General features: G+C 39.8%; 1 protein-coding gene across 3 annotated transcripts in view; it reads left to right on the top strand.

The window, feature by feature from the left end:
* The first annotated feature begins 1002 nt into the window (after window positions 1-1002).
* The window catches only part of PPP4R4 (protein phosphatase 4 regulatory subunit 4), a 114889-nt gene continuing 90729 nt past the window's right edge, over window positions 1003-25162 (top strand). For all 3 annotated transcript variants that reach the window (XM_068552804.1, XM_068552736.1, XM_068552645.1), the window contains exons 1-2: window positions 1003-1169; window positions 2647-2720. In XM_068552804.1, coding sequence (XP_068408905.1) covers window positions 1053-1169; window positions 2647-2720 — 191 coding nt within the window. In that variant the 5' untranslated portion in view covers window positions 1003-1052. The remainder of the gene's footprint in view (window positions 1170-2646; window positions 2721-25162) is intronic.

Raw genomic sequence — 25162 nt, 5'->3', positions numbered from 1 at the left:
CTGAGGTCCAAAAAAATGGCCCCAATCCCCCTTCCATCGCTTCCTACTCTTAACAGAATCAAATGCAAGCAACTCAGCGTGGCTGCCCAGACCTGGGCTTTTTTCCCTATGGGACCTACCTCTCTACCTTGCCAAGCACTCGGTTCCCCGCACTTCAAGCTCTACTCTGCCTGCACTTCCTACAACCCAAACACACCCCGGCTTCAATCCGAAATGGGCTCTTATTTCTCTTGGAAAAATCCTGTTTAAGATCCAGTTTAAGCGTCTCCTCTCCAGGAATCCTTTTTCTGACGGCTGCCCTTCCCACATGCTAACGCCTCCCGGACTTACAGGCACTCCCGGGGTGCCCATGCACCCCGTCCCCATCAATCCCGCACACACCAAGTTCTATTTCCTTATTTTGGGTACACACCCCTCCCTCAGGGATAGAGCAGTTACGGAGATCTTCGCGTCCACAGATCGTGCGCTGGGGTGGGCGGTCCCACGAATAACCGCACGATAATTCTAGCAACTTAAGCAAAATCCCAGCCCACCTCCCTCTCCTTTGTTTCGCCTCTTATTGGTTCAGCATCTCCGCCCCCGGCTACCGACCCCACTCCTCCTCCACTGGCCGCTGGGAGTGGGAGGCTCTGCGCACGCGCCGCGGCTTCGGGCGCGCTCGGTCGGGGGCGGGACAAGGGGAGAGAAGGGCAGAGAGACGAGGGCGGTAGGGGGCCGCCGCGACATTGCGCGGCAGTTGCGTCCGGCCCGCGTGCACGCGAAGCCCGGGAGGGGGCGGGGCTGAGGCGGGCACCTCCCCACCCAGGCCCCGCCCCCGCGGCCCGCCCGCGCACATCGCCCCGCCCCCTCGCCTTGGCTGCCCCGCCCCCTCGCCTTGGCTGCCCCACCCCCTCGGCGGCCGCGCTCCTTCTCCCGCCGCCTGCTCGCCTCCCGCCCGGCTCCTTCGGCCGAGAGCGGGAGAAAGTCCTGCTGCTGGTGGGCGGCCGCGGAGCTGCGCGCGTCCGGCATCCCGGGGCCGCTCCGGCCCGGGCGGCTAGGGGGCCCGGCGGTCCATGCATCCGCCGCCGCCCGCCGCCGCGATGGATTTCAGTCAGAACAGTCTGTTCGGCTACATGGAGGACCTGCAGGAGCTCACCATCATCGAGAGGCCGGTCCGCCGGAGCCTCAAGGTGCGCCCCGGGGAGGAGGAACTGCCCGCAGGGCGCCCGGCGGCTTGCCCCTACCCCGACCCCAGCCCGTCCGCTCCCCGAGGCGGCCCGGGACCCTCTCGGAGTCCTGCTGGCCCCCCAGTCCTCCTCCAGTCCCCGGCCGCCGTGTTACCCTGACCCGGCCCTTCTCGGGCCCCCTTCTTCGACGTGGCTCGGGTTTTCCCAGCCTGGACCCCCAGGCCCGAGGGACGGGCATCCGGAGCCAGCCCGCGATCCCTCGGACGCCCTCGGTTTTCTAGTCCCCCGGCCCAGCCCGCCCCGGGCCCTTTCCCCAACCCGCCCCCCAGGAACGGCCGGTCGAGCCCCTGTCATTCGGGCCAGCGCGGCGTCCTCCCCCGCGCCGTCTCTCTCGCACAGCCGGAGCCCCTCGGTTGCGGTCCTTCTTCCCCCGGCCCTGCAGGAGCTGCCCCTCGCAGCTGCAGCCCGCTTATCCCGCCTCCTCTCCTTGGGGCTCCCCCTCCCCCCGCTTTGGCTCCCTGGTGCTGCTGCCCGGGTTCAGGCCCCAGTCCCACTTCTCAGTCTACACGGCCCCGACTCTTCCCCTACCTCTCCCAGAGACACCCCAGATCCCATCCCCCTCCTCCCCCATCAGAGCGAGCTCCGGTCCCCCAGTCCCCAAGTCAGCCCGGGCCTCCCTTCACCTCCCAACTAGCACCCATACTAGGGCCGTCCTGCTACGGGTCTTCAAAGCCCTCTCGACCCTTTGTCCCGATCCTGAGTCACCACGTGTCCTTACCTTCCAGCCCCTCCAGGACTCTAGCTGGGACCCTGCTCCCCAACCTCCTTAAGAGAGTCAACCTTCACTAGGCCCCCCACCTCCCGCTAGCTCCCCGACCCCGCAGAGTCATCTTCCGCCCAGCCTCCCAGAGGCTGCAACCCTCACTGCTGGCAAAACTAGTGACCGACCACCACCCCCTCCGCCCCCCATTATAGCTCTTTTCACTCCCACCTGCCGCAATATCTCGAATCTTTGATTTCCTTCCAGTCCCAGAGTTTATTCCCTTCCCTCCCCCACTCCAGATTTCGTCTTTCTCATTCTCCCTCGGCTGCAGTCTTCATTCCCCCTTTTAAGCATTTCCTGGGATGGAAATGCTGGCGAAACAGTCTTGGATATTAGAGACTAAAAGTATGTATACATTTTATATATATACATGCAATTGATTTCAGCAAGTTTCTGAAGCCACAACGTGATTCTCAGGCTTCAATCTAGAAGCTAGAAGAGCAAACAAACAAACAAAAAGCCCCCAACCCCCCAAACTCCACCACCTAAACCCAACAATTAGAGACGTCTGAGGTTTGAGGGCGTCAGACCCATGATTAGTTTTCAGTGATAACGCCTAATTGTGAAACTTTTTCATTAGTCCATACTCAGATAGGGTCCCTGGAGGCAAGACTGATCCGATGTTTGTGTGCATAATTTGTGTTTTACACTTGACAGACACCAGAAGAAATAGAAAGATTGACAGTTGATGAAGACCTCAGTGATATTGAAAGGGCTGTTTATCTGCTCAGGTATTTCATAAAGTCTTTTTGTGATAATTGCTGCTTTTCCTGTGGCAGGCATCCACAAATGATTTCTGAAATGTCATGTTACGGTTCTGTTCAGATTTACTTAACCACTTGAACAGAGTACTTTTGCATGCGCAGCACTTAATTATGTTATAAATTAAGATTTAGATATGGACTTATGAACTTGAGAACCGAAATCAAATAAGATACCTAGCTTATAGAATAGTGCTTGGAGGAGGAACAGAACAACTAATGGTCTGAGTTGAATCTCATTAAAAAAAAAAAAATCTTGCAGCTTTGGTTGTCCTCACATAAGATCCAATAAATTTAGATGAGACTTAAGAATATCCAGTGATTAATTTTAAGTTAGTTGCAGAGTATGAACTTCATATGCTATTTACTGTACAGAAAAAAAAATCCACAAATATGGTAGTTCAATTTTTTTCCCTCAGGATAATCCTGTTTATATTACTTCTGCTATGTGTGCTTTATAATTTTGCCTGAGAGATTTTAAAATTTAATTGAGCCTACTCTCACTTAAGTTTCATCTTACAAGCGCTACAGAATTGCTTAAGCCAAATGGTATTACAAATATTTACAAGATTTCTCTCAACTATTTTAAAAATTGTGTTGTGGATTTAACTTCTTAAAAGCTGATGTGAACATTAATGAAAATATCTATAAAAATACTTCAGAAATAGAAATTTTCCTAAGGCATTTTGTGTACATTGTTTTAAAATTTTTCTTGCACATTTTCCCCCCCTTTTGGCAAATTAGTTTTCGCTTTTTTTTTTTGGAATCAGATTTTGAAAACTGGTGTTATTTACCTCCTGGGATATTTGTCATCCTTGTTTCCTTAGCTCAGGTCTGCTTTGCCGGTTTCAGGTGCTGGCAAATTTCTTCTTCTTTCTTGTTTTATAGATCATGTTTCTAGTCCCATGATATTCACTGAATGACCCTGTTAAAAAAAAAAAAATCTCCTCTCCTTGACTTCCATTTTCTTAATTATTCTGTAGCCTATTAGTGACATCTTGGGTTCTATTCTTGTCAGAATTTTAGCATGCTTACAATTTAGACCATTCTCTTCAATAATTCTGTTACTTTAACATGTTTCTGGATCTTAGACCTTATGTTGGGGTTATTCCCCCTCATCTTTTGGTGATTTATGGTAGCCTGCTCTCATCGTTTCTACCTATTTGTTTTATTTTCTTTTATTATTTTTAAAATTTTCATTGGAGTATAGTTGATTTACAATGTTGTGTCAGTTTCAGGTGTATATCTACCTATTTATTTTAAAGGAAAATGGTTTTATCTATGTATGAATTAACAGTATGTGTTTTTGACGTTTCATAGAGATATGCCTTTTAACTTATTTTGATAATTGTGTAATATTTGAAGTACTTTATTCCTGAATGATTAACATGTCCAATATGGTGAACAGTAGTTGTAAGCATCTGCCTTTTCCCACATTTCTTTTGTTTGGAGTAGGTAGACAACTGGTGAAAATTTGGATAAGCTTCTTTTAGCGTACAGCAGTTAATGACTTGAAGTCAGTGCCTACTTACTCCTACTGAATTCTCTCCGTATAAATGCTGGCTGACAATGAGGAAATAGAGAGTTTTGCTCTACTTACTTGCGACAGCAGATACCTTATTTTAGGTATCAGTGACAAGGCTTCTTTTTTAGGATAGCTTATTTTCTATTTTGCTTTTATTGTTAGCGAACCAGGTCGTCTAAGTTGTTTGAATTTCTCAGACACAGAACGTAAGTTTCATCCAGTTCTGGAACTGACAAAGCCCTTACAGAGGCAGATGGGTCCTCTCATTCTTAGGCAAGAGAGTTTTAAAAGAGATCTGATACCTCCTTTAGTTTCTAGTGGCTCATCTACCTTGAAGGAGGTTTGCAAGGTGACTCAAAAGGCAAACACTAGCTTGGTTGTGCATGGGCTCTCCAGCTGAGTTCTTCTTTTGTATTCCTACCATCTCACCACCTCCTGGGGGAAAGCGGGATTTCACCTTTAGGCCAGCTTCTGAAGGGATAACCAGACGCCTGCCTGAAGGGTTCTTTCTTCCCTGGGATTCAGGAGAGGGTGTGGGATTGTCTTATGGACATGTTCCAAACTTTGCCTCTGTTAAAGCTGTTAAAGCCTCTTCTCTCATGTATTGAGCCTTCTATTTTAAATGTAATTTATTCCTTTTCTTTCCTATTTGTACTTCCCAATGCTGTAGAATCTAATACTGAGTCCTTTTTTTCCCTCTATGATTTTCAGGTTTATTTTTGAGTGCTTTACCTTTTCCTCTGTTTTGGATATTTAATATCCAGAATTTTCCTCTTTGCTTTTGAATGTCAGATTTGTTTCTGTAGCTCTCTTATTTTTGTACATTAAATCTATTTTGGAAGATTATGTTACATTAGATTTCAGAGTCAAATGTATAAGTATCGGTAGGAAATGCTTTATATTAGTGGAGGTTCTGATAGCATTTAAACTGAACCTAGTATCTAAAAAAGCATTATATTGGACTGCTGTCCAATGAAAAACAAATTACACTGTTCATTATCTTACCCTAAAATATGGCAGATCAATTATTAATGCTATTTTCATAATTAAGTTTAGAACATTACAGTATTTGAAGATTTGACACAGATGATTCTGTGGTTTTGCATAAATATGATGCTGATATACCCGTCTGTGGCATTTAGCACTGAAACAAAACAACTTTCCTAATAGTCACAGCTTGTGGCTTAGTCAAAATCATATCACAATATCTTCTTTTAGTTCTCTCTCTTCTTTGTGATTTTGGTGTATATTTTAGGAATAATTTTGTTAGAGAAGGGTCCTAAGTTTGTACACTGTGCTTCCATTAGGTAAACCTTTACTCACATATCTCTAGTTGCCTGTCAGATAAATTCCAGACCCTTAAGCTTGGCATAAGTGACTCCATCTTAGCTCTGCAATGGGATGTTCCACCAGGCCCTCAACTTTTTTTTTTAATGGCTTCATTGAGGTGTCGTTCATATGCCATATGGTTCACCCATTTATGGTTGAGTGGTTTCATGTATTCATAGAGTTGTGTGTTCATCACCACAATCAATTTTAGAGCATTTTCAGAAGAAACGCTGTACCTATTAGCAGTCAGTCCCCACTTCTGCCCAATCTTCCCAGCCTTTGGGAACCACTAGTCTACCTTCTTTCTTTATGGATTTGCCTATTTTGGACATTTTATGTAAAATTATGCAATATGTGGCCTTCTGTGACTGATTTCTTTCACTTAGTATAATGTTTTCAAGGTTCATCGGCATTGTAGCGTGTCAGTACTTTGTTTCTTTTTACTGCTGAATAGTATTCCACCGTGGGAGTATATCACATTTTGTTTGTTCATACGCTCGGGTTGTTTCCACGCAGTCCTTCACTTTTTGAAGCAGTCGTGCTGCCTTATTCACTGTTACTCAGATACATCACATTCATCCTTAACTCTGCTTTTCCCCATCCTGGAATACTTTTCGTTATACCTCTCCAATATTTTCCATCCCCAGGATCCAGCTGTAATCTTGCATCTTTCATAAGGCCTTTCCTAACTGCTGAAGCTACATGGATCTCAGGCTCTCTGAGCTCCCATATCACTTAGTGGCTGCATACCTTTGAATTCCTTAACTTGTGTGTGTGCGTACGTTGTCTTCAATAGACTGTAAGCTCTTAGAGGGTAAGCTGTTTTTTATTGTTGTTGCTGTTTTGGTTCTTTCTTGTTCTGTGCTATGATATAAATACATACCTCTTAATGGAATAAAGTGTGTTTATTTATCTTAAGATGACCAAAGTGCTAGATGAATTAAGCAACTTTTGACTTTTTTGTATTGTAGGCAATAGAATCAGACAGATTTAGGTTATGTCCTGTTCTACCACTTACTATCTGTGTGACCATGGGCAAGTTATTATGGTTGTTAAATCCTGGTTTTCTCATCTGCAAAGTGGAAAATAATAATTCTTGTTTCCCAAGGTGGTTGTATTATGTGTAGAGCCCCAAACACCAAAAAGGTACCCAAATGATATTAATTCCCTTATGTTTCCTTTGCCATGTCCCTAATTCCTTACTCCTTAGGTGCTCGAGGTACATTACAAACTTTTAAAAGAGGATAGCAGTATTAATTTTGTCTTCCAATAATTTAATAAAGTAATAGGCAAGTAAAGTATATCAACTGAAGTTTGTGATAGATATCTATTAACATCCTTTGCTAATAGTATTTATCAGAATCTTCACATATTATACTTATTTTAAACTGATGCTAAGGTCAGCCTGTTTAAGCAATATTTGCTATTTATATTATGCATTAAATGTGTTGATTGGTTAATGTACCTAACCTAACTTTTATGTTGCTTACTTTCACAGTCATTTAAAAACCGTTTGTCACTTTGCACTGTGAGTTTTAAAACATTTCGCCCTTTGCCTTTTAGGGACAGTCAGATAAAGTACATCGTTAATTAGGAACTTTTTCCCTTTTCTTTCTCTCCCCCCCACCCCCCTCCCCATTTTGAAAAAAATAGGAGTAAGTGCTCCCCCTAGTGATACCACAGAGTGAGACTCTGCAGCCAAATCTGGAAATAAAAGTGCTGTAAACTGTGCCTATTGCTAATCACATTTGGGAACTCTTGCATTCAAGACTAGCACAGGGTAGCAATGAGGTCATGAGGAAGAACTTTGCTACCGGCTAGCTTTTGGTTGTTTTCTCTTTAAGACTACCTGTCCTATTTGCTGGGCAAATGGGAAAAGTTGTGTGAAAATCTCCTTTGTATGCCCTTATTTCTAAGATCTTCTCTATCACCACACTTCTTTTGCCTTTAGTATTCTTTTGATTTCTTTTTTTTTTTTTTGACACCTGTCATTTAGTACTGTTTTGGTGAGGTGGGGTGCTTACGGGGTGTATGTGTGTGAGAGAGAGAAAGAGAGAGAGAGTGTGTGTGTGTGTGTGTGTGTGTGTGTGTGAGAGAGAGAGAGAGAGAAAGAGTGTGTGTGTGTGTGTGTGTGTGTGAGAGAGAGAGAGAGAGAGAAAGAGTGTGTGTGTGTGTGTGTGTGTGTGTGTGTGTGTGTGTGTGTGTGTGTGTGTGTGTGTGTGTGTGGGCCTCGAGTAGCCAGGACTGTGTGCCCGGTTTTCTCGAGTGTTGTGCTGGAGAGGCACATCACAATTTTTAACGCCTCACAGTTGGGATGAATTGGTTAGTTAATCACCCAAAATTGGTTAATATTAATGTGGGGAGTCATAAAAATGATCCATACTTTCAGTATTTCATTTTAGTGTAAAAAAATACATCTGTTTGCCAATCTTTTGTTGTAGGTCCACTACCTTTTGAGTATGGGTCTGCTTAATACAGTTCATAATCCTTTTTCTTGCATAAATACCCCCATAATGCACTTGTAATGTCACGTTCAGGTTTCTTTAAAGTTGAGTGAGAATGTTTTTTATAACTTTATTTCTTTACTTTTATAAATTTGTTTATTTTACTTATTTATTTTTGGCTGCGTTGGGTCTTCGTTGCTGTGTGCGGGCTTTAGTTGCGGCGAGCGGGGGCTACTCTTCGTTGCGGTGTGCGGGCTTCTCATCACGGTGGCTTCTCTTGTTGCGGAGCACGGGCTGTGGGTGTGTGGGCTTCAGTAGTTGTGGTACACAGGCTCAGTAGCTGTGGCGCGCGGGCTCTTAGAGCACAGGCTCGGTAGTTGTGGCGCACGGGCTTAGTTGCTCTGCGGCATGTGGGATCTTCCCGGACCAGGGCTCGAACCTGAGTTCCCTGCGTTGGCAGGTGGATTCTTAACCACTCCGCCACCAGGGAAGCTCTAAAGTTGAGTGAGAATTTAAAGATGCTTATGAAGCAGTCTGAAAGCCTGTCTTAGATTTTTTTGATTATTTTTTACTCAGCTTTTGCAAGTTGTCTTGTTCTTCCTAATTCAATAGCAGTTTCCTTTGGCAACTTATCTTTGTTGAGTTTTTCTAAAACTTTCAATTTAGTTGTCATAGAAACGACTCTGTCTTTGCATTCATATGTTTATGTAATACTTAATTATGTAATTGCAGTATCAAGTAAATTGGGATAAACTGGTGTGAGAACAAACACAGCTGACTCTTGGTTACAACTCAACTGGTTAGAGCAGAAGCATGTGGGCATTTCAGAGAGTAGCCTATTAGCTATAAGCTTTCAGTTTGCCTTTGGCAGGAAAGTGGAGAGTGTTGCTTAGTTGGGAGAGTCTTTTTTTTTTTTTTAATTAATTAATTAATTTATTTTTGTTTGTGTTGGGTCTTCGTTTCTGTGCGAGGGCTTTCTCTAGCTGCGGTGAGCGGGGGCCACTCTTCATCGCGGTGCGCGGGCCTCTCACTGTCGCGGCCTCTCTTATTGCGGAGCACAAGCTCCAGACGCGCAGGCTCAGTAATTGTGGCACACGGGCCTAGTTGCTCCGCGGCATGTGGGATCCTCCCAGACCAGGGCTCGAACCCGTGTCCCCTGCATTGGCAGGCAGATTCTCAACCACTGTGCCACCAGGGAAGCCCGGGAGAGTCTTTTAACACCTTGTTGAGAGAGATACTATCCCTTTTCAGAACATGCACTGAGATGATCTTGCTTCAACCTTGGATACCCATGATATTCCTCTCTTGTCTCTGCATTGAGTTTGGTCCATGGTCTGGTCTGTTCTTCCTTCACCGTTCTATTCTTAAAAAAAAAAAAAGAAATTAATGGATTAAGAATCTCAGTTAAAGAGGTACTTTCATAAACATATATTTTATTTGTTTTTTAAAACAGACTTTTGGAACATATGCAGAAATGAGCACACATCATAAATATACAGCTTGTTATATTTTCACAAGTTAAAAAACACCCATCTAACCGGCATCCAGATTAAGAAATAGGACATAACCTGTTGTATTAGCCTAGTAGCTTCCCATGTACCCCTGTCCAGTTTCCCCCATTCCCTGCAAAGGGTAACTATACTATCCTAACTTCTAACACCGTAGGTTAGTTTGCCTGATTTTGAACTCTACATAGTAGGAACCAGGGAATATACAGTTTTGTGTTTAGCTTCTTTTGCTCAGCCTTTTAAAAAAGAGGTCTGTCCATATTGTTGCCTGGAGAAATAGATTGTTCATTCTCATTCCTGTATGGTATTCCATTATATGAATATACCATATCATTTACTTAACTCCTGGTGGACATTTCTCTTGTTTTCAGTCTTTGGCTATTATGAATAATGCTGCTATGAACATTCTTGTACAAGTCTTTTGGTGACTATGTGTAGGCATTTCTTTTAGGTGTCTTCATAGAACTAGAACTGTTGGTCACAGCATATGCATATGTCCAGCTTAGAAGATACTGCTAAACAATTTTCCAAAGTGCTTGTACCATTTTATACTTCTACCAGCAGTGCATGAGTGGCCCCACCCTATATTTTTTAGGAAACAAAAGTGACAAACTTCCTAGTACATAAATTTCTAGTATATCCATAATGAACTACCTACCTAATAGCCCATAGAATTTTCTGTTATTCTGTGTATGATTTACTTAGGTCACATAAATTTTTTCTTTCCCTATTAGAGAGTTTCAATAAATTTTTACAATTAGTTTTTATTTATTTATTTATTTATTTATTTTCAGCTGCGTTGGGTCTTCATCGCTGCTCGCGGGCTTTCTCTAGCTGCGGTGAGCAGGGGCTACTCTTCGTTGCGGTGCGCGGGCTTCTCATTGCGGTGGCTTGTCTTGTTGCGGAGCACGGGCTCTAGGCGCACGGGCTTCAGTAGTTGTGGCTTGCGGGCTCAGTAGTTGTGGCTCATGGGCTCTAGAGCACAGGCTCAGTAGTTGCGGCACACGGGCTTAGTTGCTCCGCGGCATGTGGGATCTTCCCGGACCAGAGATGGAACCCGTGTCCCCTGCATTGGCAGGTGGATTCTTAACCACTGCGCCACCAGGGAAGTCCCTACAATTAGTTTTTATTCTGCTAGACTGCTTGGTTAGAAGGTCTTCTTTCATGGGCACCACCTCCAGTACCATTAAACCATAGAGGAAAGTCCAGGGATCTTTATATCTGTACCTCTTTCAACTTGGATGTTTTGCTTTTTGCAGTGCCTTTTGTTGTCCATGGTGGCCACCAAATGTGGGAGGCAGGGAGAAAGTGTTCAGACTTAGTTCTTCACAGTCACCACCTTTTTGGCTTTATGATACTGGTATGTGGTAATCAGGTCAGACATAATCGTAAAATCTATTATATCCTTGTCTGTGGCTGTGCCTTACAGTGTAATTTTCCCTCCAAATCAGAGATGTCAATAATGGAGATTTATAATGCAACTAATAGTTACTTTAGAGCGAATCTTAGGAGTTCAGGTTAAAACATACAGAATATTGAGTACTTAGTATGTGTTAGGCGTCTCCTGGAGAACAAGTGGCATTGTACCAGCAGATACTTGTGTTCAAGGAAGTACTTGTTTAAGGAAGCAAACGCACTTTTCTGAAGTTTCACTAGAATAGAAGTCACCTCTAGTTAATAAGTATGTTGGGCATTGAGAAGGCAGTATGTAGTGTCGGAAATACTTTATCTTAAGACATGCCCAGATGTATTCTTGGAGGCCAAGGCTTGCTCATTTATCTATTGAGAGACCTTGGGTAAGTTGCTTATCTGAGTCCAAGCCTCCTAATCTAAACTGAGAAGAGTAAAACCTACATTGCAGGATTGTCGAGAAGATTAGAGGAAGTGCATGCAGAGGACACAATGCTTGGTGTAGAGTTGTGTTCAGTAAAGGATAATTGTTATTGGTCTTTTAAATCAACTGTTGGCAATTCAGAGCATCCTTTACTTTGGATGCATAGGCAACTTCCTATCCAGAAACTTCATGTAGTTATAAAATTTTCTCTCCAGATGGTGCCCCTTTGCAGTTAATTCTCCACGCTGACCCTAGGCAACCAATGATCTGCTTTTTGTCACTATACATTAGTGACAGATTCTTCTGTTCTAGAATGTAGACATGTTTTCATATCTCTTGGATAAATGCCTAAGAATGGAATGCTGGATCACTGGATGTGTATATATACATTTCATTTCAGTTCTGTTGAGGTGTATTGACATCTAATAACCTGCACGTATTTAAACTGTACAATTTGATGAATTTTGACCTCTATGTATATACCTATAAAGCTATCATCACCATTAAGGTAATGAACATACCCATGACTCCCCAAAGTAACTTTGTGCTCCTTTGTAATATCCTCTCCCTTTCTTCTGATAGCCTCTCCCACTCCAGGCAACCACTGATCTGCTTTCTGACACTACAGATTAGTTTTCAGTTTGTAGAATTTTATAGAAATGAATCATACAGTAGCTACTCTTTCGTCTGGCTTCTTTTACTCAACATAATTATTTGGAATTTCATTCATGATGTTGCATGTATCAATAGTTTATTCCTTTTTATTATTGTTAATTATTCCATTTTAAAGATATAGCACATTTTGTTTATCCATGCACCAGTTGATGGACATTTGGGTAACTTCAAGTTTTTGGCGATTACAAACTAAGTGGCTGTAAACATTCATGTATAGATCTTTGTGTGGACATGTGCTTTCTTTCCTCTGGTGATTAGCTAGCAGTGGAATGGCTGGGTCATATAGTAGGCATATGTTTACATTTTCAAGAAACTGCTAAACTGTTTCAAGTGATTATACAGTTTTACATTTCCACCAGCAGAGTATGAGAGTTTGAATTACTCCATATACTTACTGACACTTGGTATGATCAGTCCTTTTGGTTTTAGGTCATTCTGGTGGTATTACCAGCGGTCTAGTATAGTAGTATTTCATTGTATTTATAATTTGGATTTCCCAAATGACCAGTGGACATTGAACGTCTTTACATGTGATTATGAGTCAGATTGCTGTGGTCTAATTTTGATGAGGTCTAATTCATTGAATTTTTTCATTATAGTTAGTGCTTTTTGTGTTATATGTAAGAAATCTTTGCCAAATCTAGGTCAATTAAATTTTTTTCCCGTGCTTTCTTTTAGAAGTTTTGAGATTTTAGCTCTTAATTTCAGGTCTGTGATTCATTTCTACTTAAATTTTGTATGCGGTGTAAGGTAAGGATTGAGGTTAATTTTTTTTTCCCACATAGCTGTAGTGTACAGTGGAAAGGGCCAGTTTGCTACTGTAAGAATCAGGGGACCTGGTGTCTATCTCTGCTATCACATTCAAGTCACTTAAGTTCTTCAGACATCGTTTCCCCCTCTTCTCTCCAGACGATATGATGGGTTGGGCCTCAGAATTTAAAGTTCCATCTTGCTTCAGCAGGCTGTCTTCAATTCTAAGAAAGAAGATAAGGAAAAGATGTTGAACCTCAGTTTCTTATTTCATCCACTAGGCGGTGCTAATGGACATCCCTGTAAGGGCAAAAACTCCTTGGATAGGTGAACAGTTTCAGAGCTTTTAAAAAAGGTCACCTTTGAAGAAGATATTCATAATTCAGAAAGTGCCTGTGTTTCATTAAGGAGTAGATGCAGTAATATTATAACAAAACCAAAAATACCGTTTATCACCGAAAAAATATTAGAGTAGAACAGTATTTTCTTTAAAGAGTTCTGTATATTTGGTTTTAATATGTTTTGGGCAGAATGAGAGTTATATGGCTAGCATAAAAATATTTACATATTCAGGTGAAAAATTAGACTGAGAAGTCTGATGGATTTAGAATTGTCATAGAAATTCTCTTGGTAATAAGCTTGTAAACTGTATTTGCTTGGAAATACTTTTGGCAATAAAATTATAAACTGTATTTCCTTGAGTAGTAGACATTGTTGAAGAGGAAAAGGATTCACAAAAGTACAGCCTGGGCATCTCTCTTTGTAGCTCTGGTGATGGCGGGGAGGAAGGGAGGGGGGATGATTTACACATACAGTTTGTGTGTGTGTGTATCTCACATAATTTTCCAATTATTTGCGGGGTTTTTCCAGATACCTTCCTGTTATTCGTTTCTAGTTTAATTCTGTAATGGGCACAGAACAGACTTTGCTTGAATTTATTTCTTTTAAATTTGCTGAGGTTTGTTTTTTGGCCAGAACATGGGTCGATCTTGGTGATTATTCCATGTATATTTGAATGTGTATTCTCCCGTTGTTGGTGTAATGTTCTATAAATGTCAATTAGTAAACTTGGTTGATATTTTTCAGATCTTCTGTATCTCTAAGGATATTTGCTACTTGTTCTACTGACTAAACAACTGGAATACTGAAGTCTCTAACTATAATTGCAGATTTGTCTACTCCTTTCAAATATATCATTTTTACCAGTAGTTTATGTATTTTGATATTTGTAATTAATGCATATACAATTAGGGTTGTTATATTTTCTTGGTGAAGTAACCCCTCGTAGCTATGTAATGTTTGTTTTTATCCCTAGAAATATTCCTTGTGTGAAGTCTACTTTATCTGATAGTGATATACTCACTCCAGCTTTCTTTTGGTTAGTGTTTACACAGTATATCTTTTAATGCCCTTTTACTTTTTTTAAAAAAATAATTTTTATTTTGGAATTATTTTAGATTTCCAGAGAAGTTACAAAGATAGTTTAGAGTTACTATATGCCTATTACCAGTTTCCCCTAAAGCTAACATCTTACGTAACCGTGGTATATTTGTTAAAAGTAAGAAATTAACATTGGTATAACACTATTTACTAAGTGCCAGACTTTGTTTGGATTTCACCAGTTTTTTCACTAATGTCCTTTTTTTCCTGTTTCAGAATCTAATCCAGGATATCACGTTGCATTTAGTTATCCCATCTCCTTAGTCTCCTCTGGGCTATGACACGTTCTTAGTCTTTCCTTGCTTTTCATGATCTTGATAGTTTTAAAGAGTACTGGTCAGGTGTTTTGTAGAATGTCCCTCAACTTGTGTTTGTCTGATGTTTTTCTCACTGTTAGATTGGAGTTATGGGCTTTTGGGAAGAATACCGTTGAGGAGACGTGCCTCTCTCATCCCATCATTTCAGGGGTACGTGACATCAGCATGACTTTTCACTGGTGATGTTAATCTTGATCACTTGGTTGAAGTTGCGTCTGCCAGATTCCTCCACTGTTTGAGTGGTGAGAGAGGACCTCCCAGCCTTGTTCCTGATCTTTGGGGGAAAGCATTCAGTCTCTCATCATTAAGTCATTAAGTATGATGTTGGCTGTAGGTTTCTTATGGATACTATTAAGTTAAGGAAGTTTCCTCAAGTCCTAATTTGCTGACAGTTTTTTTAAAATCATGAATGAGTATTAAATCTTGCTGAAGGTTTTTTTCCTGAATCTATTGATATCGTATATGGCTTTTCTTATTTAGTCCTTAATATGGTGAATTACACTGATCAGTTTTCAAATGATGAATCAGCCTTGCATTCTTGGGATGAAATCTACTTGGTCATGATGTATGAGTCTTTTATGTGTTTCTGGACTCTATTTGCTACTATGTTTTTGAGGATTTTTGCCCTCAATGAGAGATATTGGTTTGCAGTTTCATTATAATATCTGTGCCTAGTTTTTGGTTTTAGGGGAATGCTCATGAGATGACTTGGGAAGTGGTTTTCTATTTTTCTGGAAGAGATTGTCTAGAATCGATATTATTTCTTCCCTAAATGTTAGGTAGAATTCACCCATTAAACCATCTGGGCCTGGAATTTTATTTTTGAAAGATTTTTAACTAAAAATTCTATTTATTTAATAGATATATGGGTATTTGGGTCATTTATTTCTTCTTGAGTGAGTTTTGGTAGTTTTTGTCTTTCAGGTACTTAACTATTTCATCTGATAACTGAATTTATTGGCATCATATTATGCTATGCTAGTATCCCCTTTTAATGTTTGTGGGACCAGTAGTGATGTCCTCTCTTTTATTCCTCATATTGGTAAGTTGTGTCTTCTCAGTTTTTTTTCTTGTTTAACATGGCTAGAGGTTTACCAGTTTTTTGATCTTTTCAAAGAACCAGCTTTTGGTTTTATTATTATTTAATGTTTTCCTGTTTTCAATTTCACTGATTTTTCTTCTCATATTTATTATTTCCTTCCTTCTGGTTGCTTTACGTTTAGTTTTCCCTTCTTTTTCTAGTTTTCTAAAAATTTATTTATTTATTTATTTTTGGCTGCGTTTGGTCTTCATTGCTGCATGTGGGCTTTCTCTAGTTGCCGCGAGCGGGGGCTACTCTTTGTTGCAGTGCGTGGGCTTCTTATTGTGGTGGCTTCTCTTGTTGTGGAGCACCGGCTCTAGGTACGCAGGCTTCAGTAGTTGTGGCACTTGGGCTCAGTAGTTGTGGCTCACGGGCTCCAGAGCGCAGGCTCAGTAGTTGTGGCACGCGGGCTTAGTTGCTCTGTGGCATGTGGGATCTTCCCGGACCAATGATTGAACCCATGTCGCCCGCACTGGCAGGCGGATTCTTAACCACTGCGCCACCAGGGAAGTCCCTTCTTTCTCTAGTTTCTTAAAAGGAAGCTCAGGTTATTGATTTTTAGATCGTTCTTCTAGTATATGCATTTTAATGCTATAAATTTCCCTTTAGCTGCATCCTACAAATTTTGATATGTTGTATCTTCATTATCATTTAGTTGAAAAAGTTTTTAAATTTATCTCAAGACTTCTTCTTTGACTCATGAAACTCATGAGTCATTTAGAAGTGTGTTGTTTCATTTCCATATATTTGGAGATTTTCTGCATATCTTTTTGTTACTGATTTCTAATTTAGTTCCATTATGGTTTGAGCATGTACTTGCTCTGATTTCTGTGACCTCCCCTTTTTCCCCATTACAGCTCTGACTTCATTTCTTACTATTCCCTTCTTCGCTTAGTGTGTACTCCAGCCATCCTTGCTATTCATTAAATACACCAAATACACATTTACCTCAGGGCTTTTGCACTTGCTGTTCCTTCTGCTTTTAATGTTTTTTTCCTCAGATATCAGCATTGCGTTGCTAGCTCTATCACTTCCTTCAGATCTTTTCTCAAATTTGGGTTGTCTACTTATCTGGGATAAATGGCACCAACATCTACTTAATGTCACAGGTTAAAAACCTGGGAGTATCCTCAGTTTTTCCTGTTCCTCATCTCTGCTATTTAAGCAGATTAAATCTTTTTTTTTTTTTTACAAAGTAGGAACGTTCACACGGTTTCCGTAGTTTTCTGAGATACACATTGTTTAAAAACCATTTGTTTCGTCAAGATGGTTTTCAAATACTGGATTAGCAGAAACCTGCTGGAGGGTCAGAAATTCTAGCGTTTTACTCATTTCTTTCGGTATAATGGTGGGTAAGTAGATGTGACCTCCTTTCTTTTTTTTTTTTTCTTCAAGAAAAATATTTCTTAATGTTCCAAAATGGCATATATTTTATTAGTTAACTCTAGTCTCTTATTTATTATACAGGAGTATATATATAATCCGTCTCTAGGCTAATTTTATGTTTCTTTTTATTCAGCAGTGAGAGCTATGTAACTTGCGTTTTTCTTTTAATCCCTGTTGCTAAGAAACACAGAGCACAGCCACAAACCAGCTGTGTGACCTTGGGAGCATCGTTTAGCTCCTCTGAATTCTGTCAGTGAAGTGAGGGAGCTGTACTAGTCATGCTGCCGAGACGCCTCCTTGCTCTGTGACTCTGTAAACTTAACTCCCTGCTCACCCTGGTTGTCAGCTTTCCTCAGGTGGTTAGTACATACATTTCTCTTCTCCTTCAAAATTATTTACTTTTCTCTAGCTAAAAAAACCCCCCAAACTCAGGATATACTAGTCAGCTCTGATTCTTTTGACTAGTATTTTCTAAAAAAATACTAAAGTGTTCAATATTTTGCATGTTTAAACATGTGTGCTGCTCTAAATCCTTTTGTTTTGTGTAGGTAAACAGAATATACATAGGAATAGAATGACTTGTTATTTTATTTAGTCATTATTTCATAGTAAAAGTCACTACATATTGTGATTTTAAAAGTCCATCATACTGCTTAGTTTCTTCATGATTCCCATAAGAAAAGCATGTGGACCTAGTCTGGACAACATATTAAAATCTTGAGATAGGGCTTCCCTGGTGGCGCAGTGGTAAAGAATCCACCTGCCAATGCAGGGGACATGGGTGCGAGCCCTGGTCTGGGAAGATCCCACATGCCGCAGAGCAATTAAGCCCGCGAGCCACAGCTACTGAGCCTGCGTGCCTAGAGCCCGTGCTCCACAACAAGAGAAGCCCGCGCACTGCAACAAAGACTGGTCCCCGCTCGCTGCAACTAGAGAAAGCCCGTCCACAGCAATGAAGACCCAATGCAGCCAAAAATAAATAAATAAAATAATAAGTAAATTTATTTAAAAAATTTAAAAATAAAATTTTGAGATATATTTATAATTTAGGTAGGATATATACATCATTATTTACTCCTATAGATCCATATTTACTCATTGACTTACAAATGGTGTAAGTAGCAATTTTATTTCCTTAGACGATATTTTTCTTCAAGATAACTATAACTGGAGGACTGGTAATTCATATATTGCTGAAAGGAATGATAGGAATGTCTGAAATAGTTCTTTTACTATAAGGGACAGTAGGGAGAAAATTGGCTTTGTTTCTCTTAAAGAAGAAAATATTCGTGTGAAATTAAATTAATAGTTATTTAGGAACGCATGAGGGATCTTAATTTTGTTGTTTTATTTAAATTAGATTCTTGCTTTGTGGAGGTAGTATCCTGACCCTGGCAATAGCTAGCTAGTTAACCTTGAACAACTTCCATAGTCTCTGTGGATGTTGGTTTCTTTACTGTCATAGTGTAAGGGGGTGAATTATATGTCTAAGGCCCTCTTCAACTCCACCATTCCATTATATCGTATCATTAGCATTAGAGAAAAGGAATCATTGTTTCACACAGCTTTTACAGGTTAATTTGGGGTTGACTGATGAGCTTTTACATTTTGTAATTGATTTGTTTGTACTCCATTTCTTCTGATTTGGTGCCCCATTTACAGTAATATCAGTCAAATGAGTAGACAGGATCCATGCGTATTGTGTTAGGGACTCGCTTTCTGTGTCATATTCTCCGCTCCTAGACTTAACATCTCCCTGACCTGATTTCCAAATACGTGGCTATAGCCTTGGGCTTTTCTCCCAGACTTTGGGCCAGGGCTGCTTGCTGGGTGCGGCCACCACCATGTCTCTACCAGAATGTCTTGCTGGTTTTTCAAACTCAGTGTGCCCAAAACTGAATTCATCACTTTTTATCTAAATATGCCTCCATTTGTTATTGAAGCCTGACCATCCTTTTAAACTGTACTGGAGGGAAACCTGGTAATAATTTTGTACGCTTTCTTTTTCTCTCAGTAATTAGTTTTGTATCAAGTCCTACTGATTTTATTTCTGCAAGAAGCCACTCAGCTACACAGAATCAGAGTGCTTTGCTTTTATAGTTTTCTTTCTACGTGCAGAGCACAGTGACTGGTAGATCCAGAATGTTCAGTGAGTGTTTATGAAGTGATTGAATAAATCCCCTCAGCCTGGGACCTTTGAACACACTGTTCCTTCTACTCTGTCTTGTCACTGATTCCTACTCATCTTTCAGGGCTCGACTTTTCAGGGAAGACCTCCTTTACCTCTGAACTAAGCGATGTTCTTGATAGTACCGTGTACTGTTCCTGTGTAGGTCTTTGTACACTTAGGATGATTTCGTTGATTTTTGTTGTTTTTTTTAACTCGTGTCTTCTCTGACTGTGAAGCTGTAACAGGGCAGGGTTTGTATCTGTCTGTACCACCATGTCCCTGCCAGGGCTTAGCTCAGTGTCCAGTATATAATAAGCACTCAGTCCATATTTGTCATCTGACAAATTCTCTGGCTAGGTATAAAGCATTATTAGATTGTGCTGGAGACTCCAGAACCAGTGCCTGGTACCCAGCAGCTCTTGAATAAATACTTGCTGAATTATTGAACATATCAGCCCACCTGTCTTCTATAGGTTAAGTAAGCGGGTCTCCTTCCCTTCCTATGATAGCTGTTTATCGTCTTTTCTTTCTGCAGGTGCCAGGGTGATTTTTTTCTTTCTGCAGGTGATTTTTATTCTCTTTCTTTTTTTTATAGCTGTCAGTTACTATTCTGTTTTCCTCCTGGGTTCCTCGCTTACTAGGTTGGCTGCTATGTAAACCCAGTCCTCTTAGCTATCCCCTTTCCCTTGCTATGTCCTATATCTATATATTTTTAAAAAATATTTTTCAATGGATTTTTTACTACCATTTGTTAATGGGGAAATAAGCTGATTAAAAAGAATAATTGGAGATATTACAATGTTTCCAGGAATCTTCTAAGTTTGTGTAGTTATTCCTGAACTCATTTTTTACGTACCTTTCGATATTCCTGTTAGAGCTCATATATTTAGGGCAGACATTAGTAATCTTCCCTTTTACTCTTTGCAAAATACTGTAGAACAATGATTTTCAATTTTTTTTTTTTTACCATGATTCTTAGTAAGGAATACATTTAAAATTGTGACCTAGTATATACACACGTGTTTGTGTGTGGGAATTAATATATATATAATTGGAACTAAATTTCCATAATTATTATCCTTCTGTGTATACTAAATTAAAAACATATCGAAGTTACCATGCAGTATTATCCTGTTAATATTGAAATATATGGAAAAAACCCAAAATAAACAATGCAAAAACAAAAATAAGGAAAGATTTATTAATGCAACAGGTGTTTTTGCTCCTTAATAAGTTCATTCCACCCCAGAACACTTGAGGATAATGCTCATCTTGCGTACCGTTGTGAGATTTGACGTGGGGTGTGAGGGAGAGAGGAAAGGTTAGAGTAGTTCTAAGATGTGTCCATGGAGAAGCAGAGGGCTGTGTGTACCTCTGTTGATAAAAGGAGGGAGGGGAAAAATGAGCTCAAGTTTTCATATGTGAAGTTGAAGAGCCATTCAAAAGGAAATGCTCTCTTTATTACTGGTGACACTGCTTTAGTCAGAAGAGGAGTTTGTCTCCTCTTCAGAATGCCTGATACTTCTGTATGCTATGTTGACATGACATTGGGATGGTAAAAGATGTATAGTGGAAATTTCAGTAAAAGAATTTGTTGTCACGTGAATATTACTAAATAATTTGTGTGCACATTTTTCTCTTGCAAAATTATCACCTTAGAGACATTTTTAGGCTGACAGTTCAGCCACTTCTTATGATAGATGGAACGATGACCCTTAGTGGTCTAGTAGCCCTAGGGTATGGGCTTAGAAATCATAGGTTGGAATCCTGGCTCCAATCTTTAGTAGTTGGAATACTTTTGGGAAGTCACAGTTTTTTTTGGGGGGACTCAGTTTCCTCAACTCTAAATTAAGGATATAAATATATTGCATATGTATTGTCAAGATTAACATGATAATGTATGTAAAACATCTTGTGTGGCAATAGACCCTTAAATGTTGGGTTTTTTTTCTTTTTTCTTTTGGAAAATGGTTTTTTATTAGATAATTTTTTTTTTTATTTTTCTGAATTTTATTTTATTTATTTATTTTTTTATACAGCAGGTTCTTATTAGTTATCTATTTCATACATATTAGTGTATATGTGTCAATCCCAATCTCCCAATTCATCCCACCCTGTCCCCCTACCCGCTTTCCCCAACTTGGTGTCCATACGTTTGTTTGCTACATCTGTGTTTCTATTTCTGCCTTGCAAACCGGTTCATCTGTACCATTTTTCTAGATTCCGCATATATGCGTTAATATACGATATTTGTTTTTCTCTTTCTGACTTACTTCACTCTGTATGACAGTCTCTAGGTCCATCCACGTCTCTACAGATGACCCAATCTCGTTCCTTTTTATGGCTGAGTAATATTCCATTGTATATATGTACCACATCTTCTTTATCCATTTGTCTGTTGATGGGCATTTAGGTTGCTTCCATGACCTGGCTCTTGTAAATAGTGCTGCAATGAACATTGGGGTGCATGTGTCTTTTTGAATTGTGGTTTTCTCTGGGTATATGCCCAGGAGTGGGATTGCTGGGTCATATGGTAATTCGATTTTTAGTTTTTTAAGGAACCTCCATACTGTTCTCCATAGTGGCTGTATCACTTTACATTCCCACCAACAGTGCAAGAGGGTTCCCTTTTCTCCACACCCTCTCCAGTATTTGTTGTTTGTAGATTTTCTGATGATGCCTATTCTAACCGGTATGAGGTGATACCTCATTGTTATTTTGATTTGCGTTTGTCTAATAATTAGTGATGTTGAGCAGCTTTTCATGTGCTTCTTGGCCATCTGTATGTCCTCTTTGGAGAAATGTCTATTTAGGTCTTCTGCGCATTTTTGGATTGGATTGTTTGTGTTTTTAATATTGAGCTGCATGAGCTGTTTATATATTTTGAAGATTAATCCTTTGTCCATTGATTCGTTTGCAAATATTTTCTCCAATTCTGAGGGTTGTCTTTTCGTCTTGTTTACAGTTTCCTTTGCTGTGCAAAAGCTTTTAAGTTTCATTAGGTCCCATTTGTTTATTTTCGTTTTTATTTCCATTACTCTAGGAGGTGGGTCAAAAAAGATCTTGCTGTGATTTATGTCAAAGAGTGTTCTTCCTATGTTTTACTCTAAGAGTTCTATAGTGTCCGGTCTTACATTTAGGTCTTTAATCCGTTTTGAGTTTATTTTTGTGTATGGTGTTAGGGAGTGTTCTAATTTCATTCTTTTACATGTAGCTGTCCAGTTTTCCCAGCACCACTTATTGAAGAGACTGTCTTTTCTCCATTGTATATCCTTGCCTCCTTTGTTATAGATTCGTTAACCATAGTTGCATGGGTTTATCTTTGGGCTTTCTATCCTGTTCTATTGATCTATATTTCTGTTTTTGTGCCAGAACCATATTGTCTTGATTACTGTAGCTTTGTAGTATAGTCTGAAGTCAGGGAGTCTGATTCCTCCAGCTCGGTTTTTTTCCCTCAAGACTGCTTTGGCTATTCGGGGTCTTTTGTGTCTCCATACAGATTTTAAGATTTTTTGTTCTAGATCTGTAAAAATTGCCATTGGTAATTTGATAAGGATTACATTGAATCTGTAAGATTGCTTTGGGTAGTATAGTCATTTTCACAATATTTCTTCCAACCCAAGAACATGGTATATCTCTCCATCTGTTTGTGTCATTTTTGATTTCTTTCATCAGTGTCTTATAGTTTTCTGAGTACAGGTCTTTTGTCTCCCTAGGTAGGTTTATTCCTAGGTGTTTTATTCTTTTTGTTGAAATGGTGAATGGGATTATTTCCTTAATTTCTCTTTCTAATCTTTCATTGTTAGTGTAGGAATGCAAGAGATTTCTGTGCATTAATTTTGTATCCTGCGACTTTACCAAATTCATTGATTAGCTCTAGTAGTTTTCTGGTGGCATATTTAGAATTCTCTATGTAGAGTATCATGTCATCTGCAAACAGTGACAGTTTTACTTCTTTTCCAATTTGGATTCGTTTTATTTCTTTTTCTTCTCTGATTGCCGTGACTAGGACTTCCAAAACTGTGTTGAATAATAGTGGCGAGAGTGGACATCCTTGTCTTGTTCCTGATCTTAGAGGAAATGCTTTCAGTTTTTCACCATTGAGAATGATGTTTGCTGTGGGTTTGTCATATATGGCCTTTATCATGTTGAGGTAGGTTCCCTCTATGCCCACTTTCTGGAGAGTTTTTATCATAAATGGGTGTTGAATTTTGTCAAAAGCTTTGTCTGCATCTATTGAGATGATCATACGCTTTTTTTCCTTCAATTTGTTAATGTGGTGTATCACACTGATTGATTTGCATATATTGAAGAATCCTTGCATCCCTGGGATAAATCCCACTTGATCATGGTGTATGATCCTTTTAATGTGTTGTTGGATTCTGTTTGCTAGTATTTTGTTGAGGATTTTCGCATCTATATTCTTCAGTGACATTGGTGTGTAATTTTCTTTTTTAGTAGTATCTTTGTCTGGTTTTGGTATCAGGGTGATGGTGACCTCATAGAATGAGTTTAGGAGTGTTCCTTCCTCTGCAGTATTTTGGAAGAGTTTGAAGGATGGGTGTTAGCTCTTCTTTAAATGTTTGATAGAATTCCCCTATGAAGCCATCTGGTCCTGACTTAACGTTTGTTGGAAGAATAATCACAGTTTCAGTTTCATTACTTGTGATTGGTCTGTTCATATTTTCTATTTCTTCCTGGTTCAGTCTTGGAAAGTTATACCTTTCTAAGAATTTGTCCATTTCTTCCAGGTTGTCCATTTTATTGGCATAGAGTTGCTTGTAGTAGTCTCTCATGATGCTTTGTATTTCTGTGGTGTCCGTTGTAACTTCTCCTATTTCATTTCTAATTTTATTGATTTGTGTCCTCTCCCTCTTTTTCTTGATGAGTGTGGCTGAAGCTTTATCAATTTTGTTTATCTTCTCAAAGAACCAGCTTTTAGTTTTATTGATCTTTGCTATTGTTTTCTTTGTTTCTATTTCATTTATTTCTGCTCTGATCTTTATGATTTCTTTCCTTCTACTAACTTTGGGTTTTGTTTGTTCTTCTTTCTCTAGTTCCTTTAGGTGTAAGGTTAGATTGTTTATTTGAGATGTTTGTTGTTTCTTGAGGTAGGCTTGTATTGCTATAAACTTCCCTCTTAGAACTGCTTTTGCTGCATCCCATAAGTTTTGGATCATCGTGTTTTCGTTGTAACTTGTCTCTAGGTATTTTTTGATTTCCTCTTTGATTTCTACGTTATTTAGTAACATATTGTTTAGCCTCCATGTGTTTGTGTTTTTTACATTTTTTCCCTGTAATTGATTTGTAATCTCATAGCCTTGTGGTCGCAAAAGATGCTTGATATGATTTCAATTTTCTTGAATTTACTGAGGCTTGATTTGTGACCCAAGATGGGATCTGTCCTGGAGAATGTTCCGTGTGCACTTGAGAAGAAAGTGTAATCTGCCGTTTCTGGATGGAGTGTCCTATAAATATCAATTAAATCTATCTGGTCTATTGTGTCATTTAAAGCTTGTGTTTCCTTATTAATTTTCTGTCTGGATGATCTGTCCATGGGTGTAAGTGAGGTGTTAAAGTCCCCCACTATTACTGTGTTACTGTCGATTTCCTCTTTTACAGCTGTTAGCATTTGCCTTATGTACTGAGGTGTTCCTGTGTTGGGTGCATATATATTTATAATTGCTATATCTTCTTCTTGGATTGATCCCTTGATCATTATGTAGTGTGCTTCCTTGTCTCTTATAACATTCTTTATTTTAAAGTCTATTTTATCTGATATGAGTATTGCTACTCCAGCTTTCTTTTGATTTCCATTTGCATGGAATATCTTTTTCCATCCCCTCATTTTCAGTCTGTATGTATCCCTAGGTCTGAAGTGGGTCTCTTGTAGACAGCATATATATGGGTCTTGTTTTTGTATCCATTCAGCGAGCCTGTGTCTTTTGGTTGG

This window comes from Eschrichtius robustus, chromosome 1 (assembly GCF_028021215.1).
Source record: "Eschrichtius robustus isolate mEscRob2 chromosome 1, mEscRob2.pri, whole genome shotgun sequence".
In the NCBI taxonomy this organism is placed as follows: domain Eukaryota; kingdom Metazoa; phylum Chordata; class Mammalia; order Artiodactyla; family Eschrichtiidae; genus Eschrichtius; species Eschrichtius robustus.
This window is presented reverse-complemented; position numbering and strand designations above follow the sequence as displayed.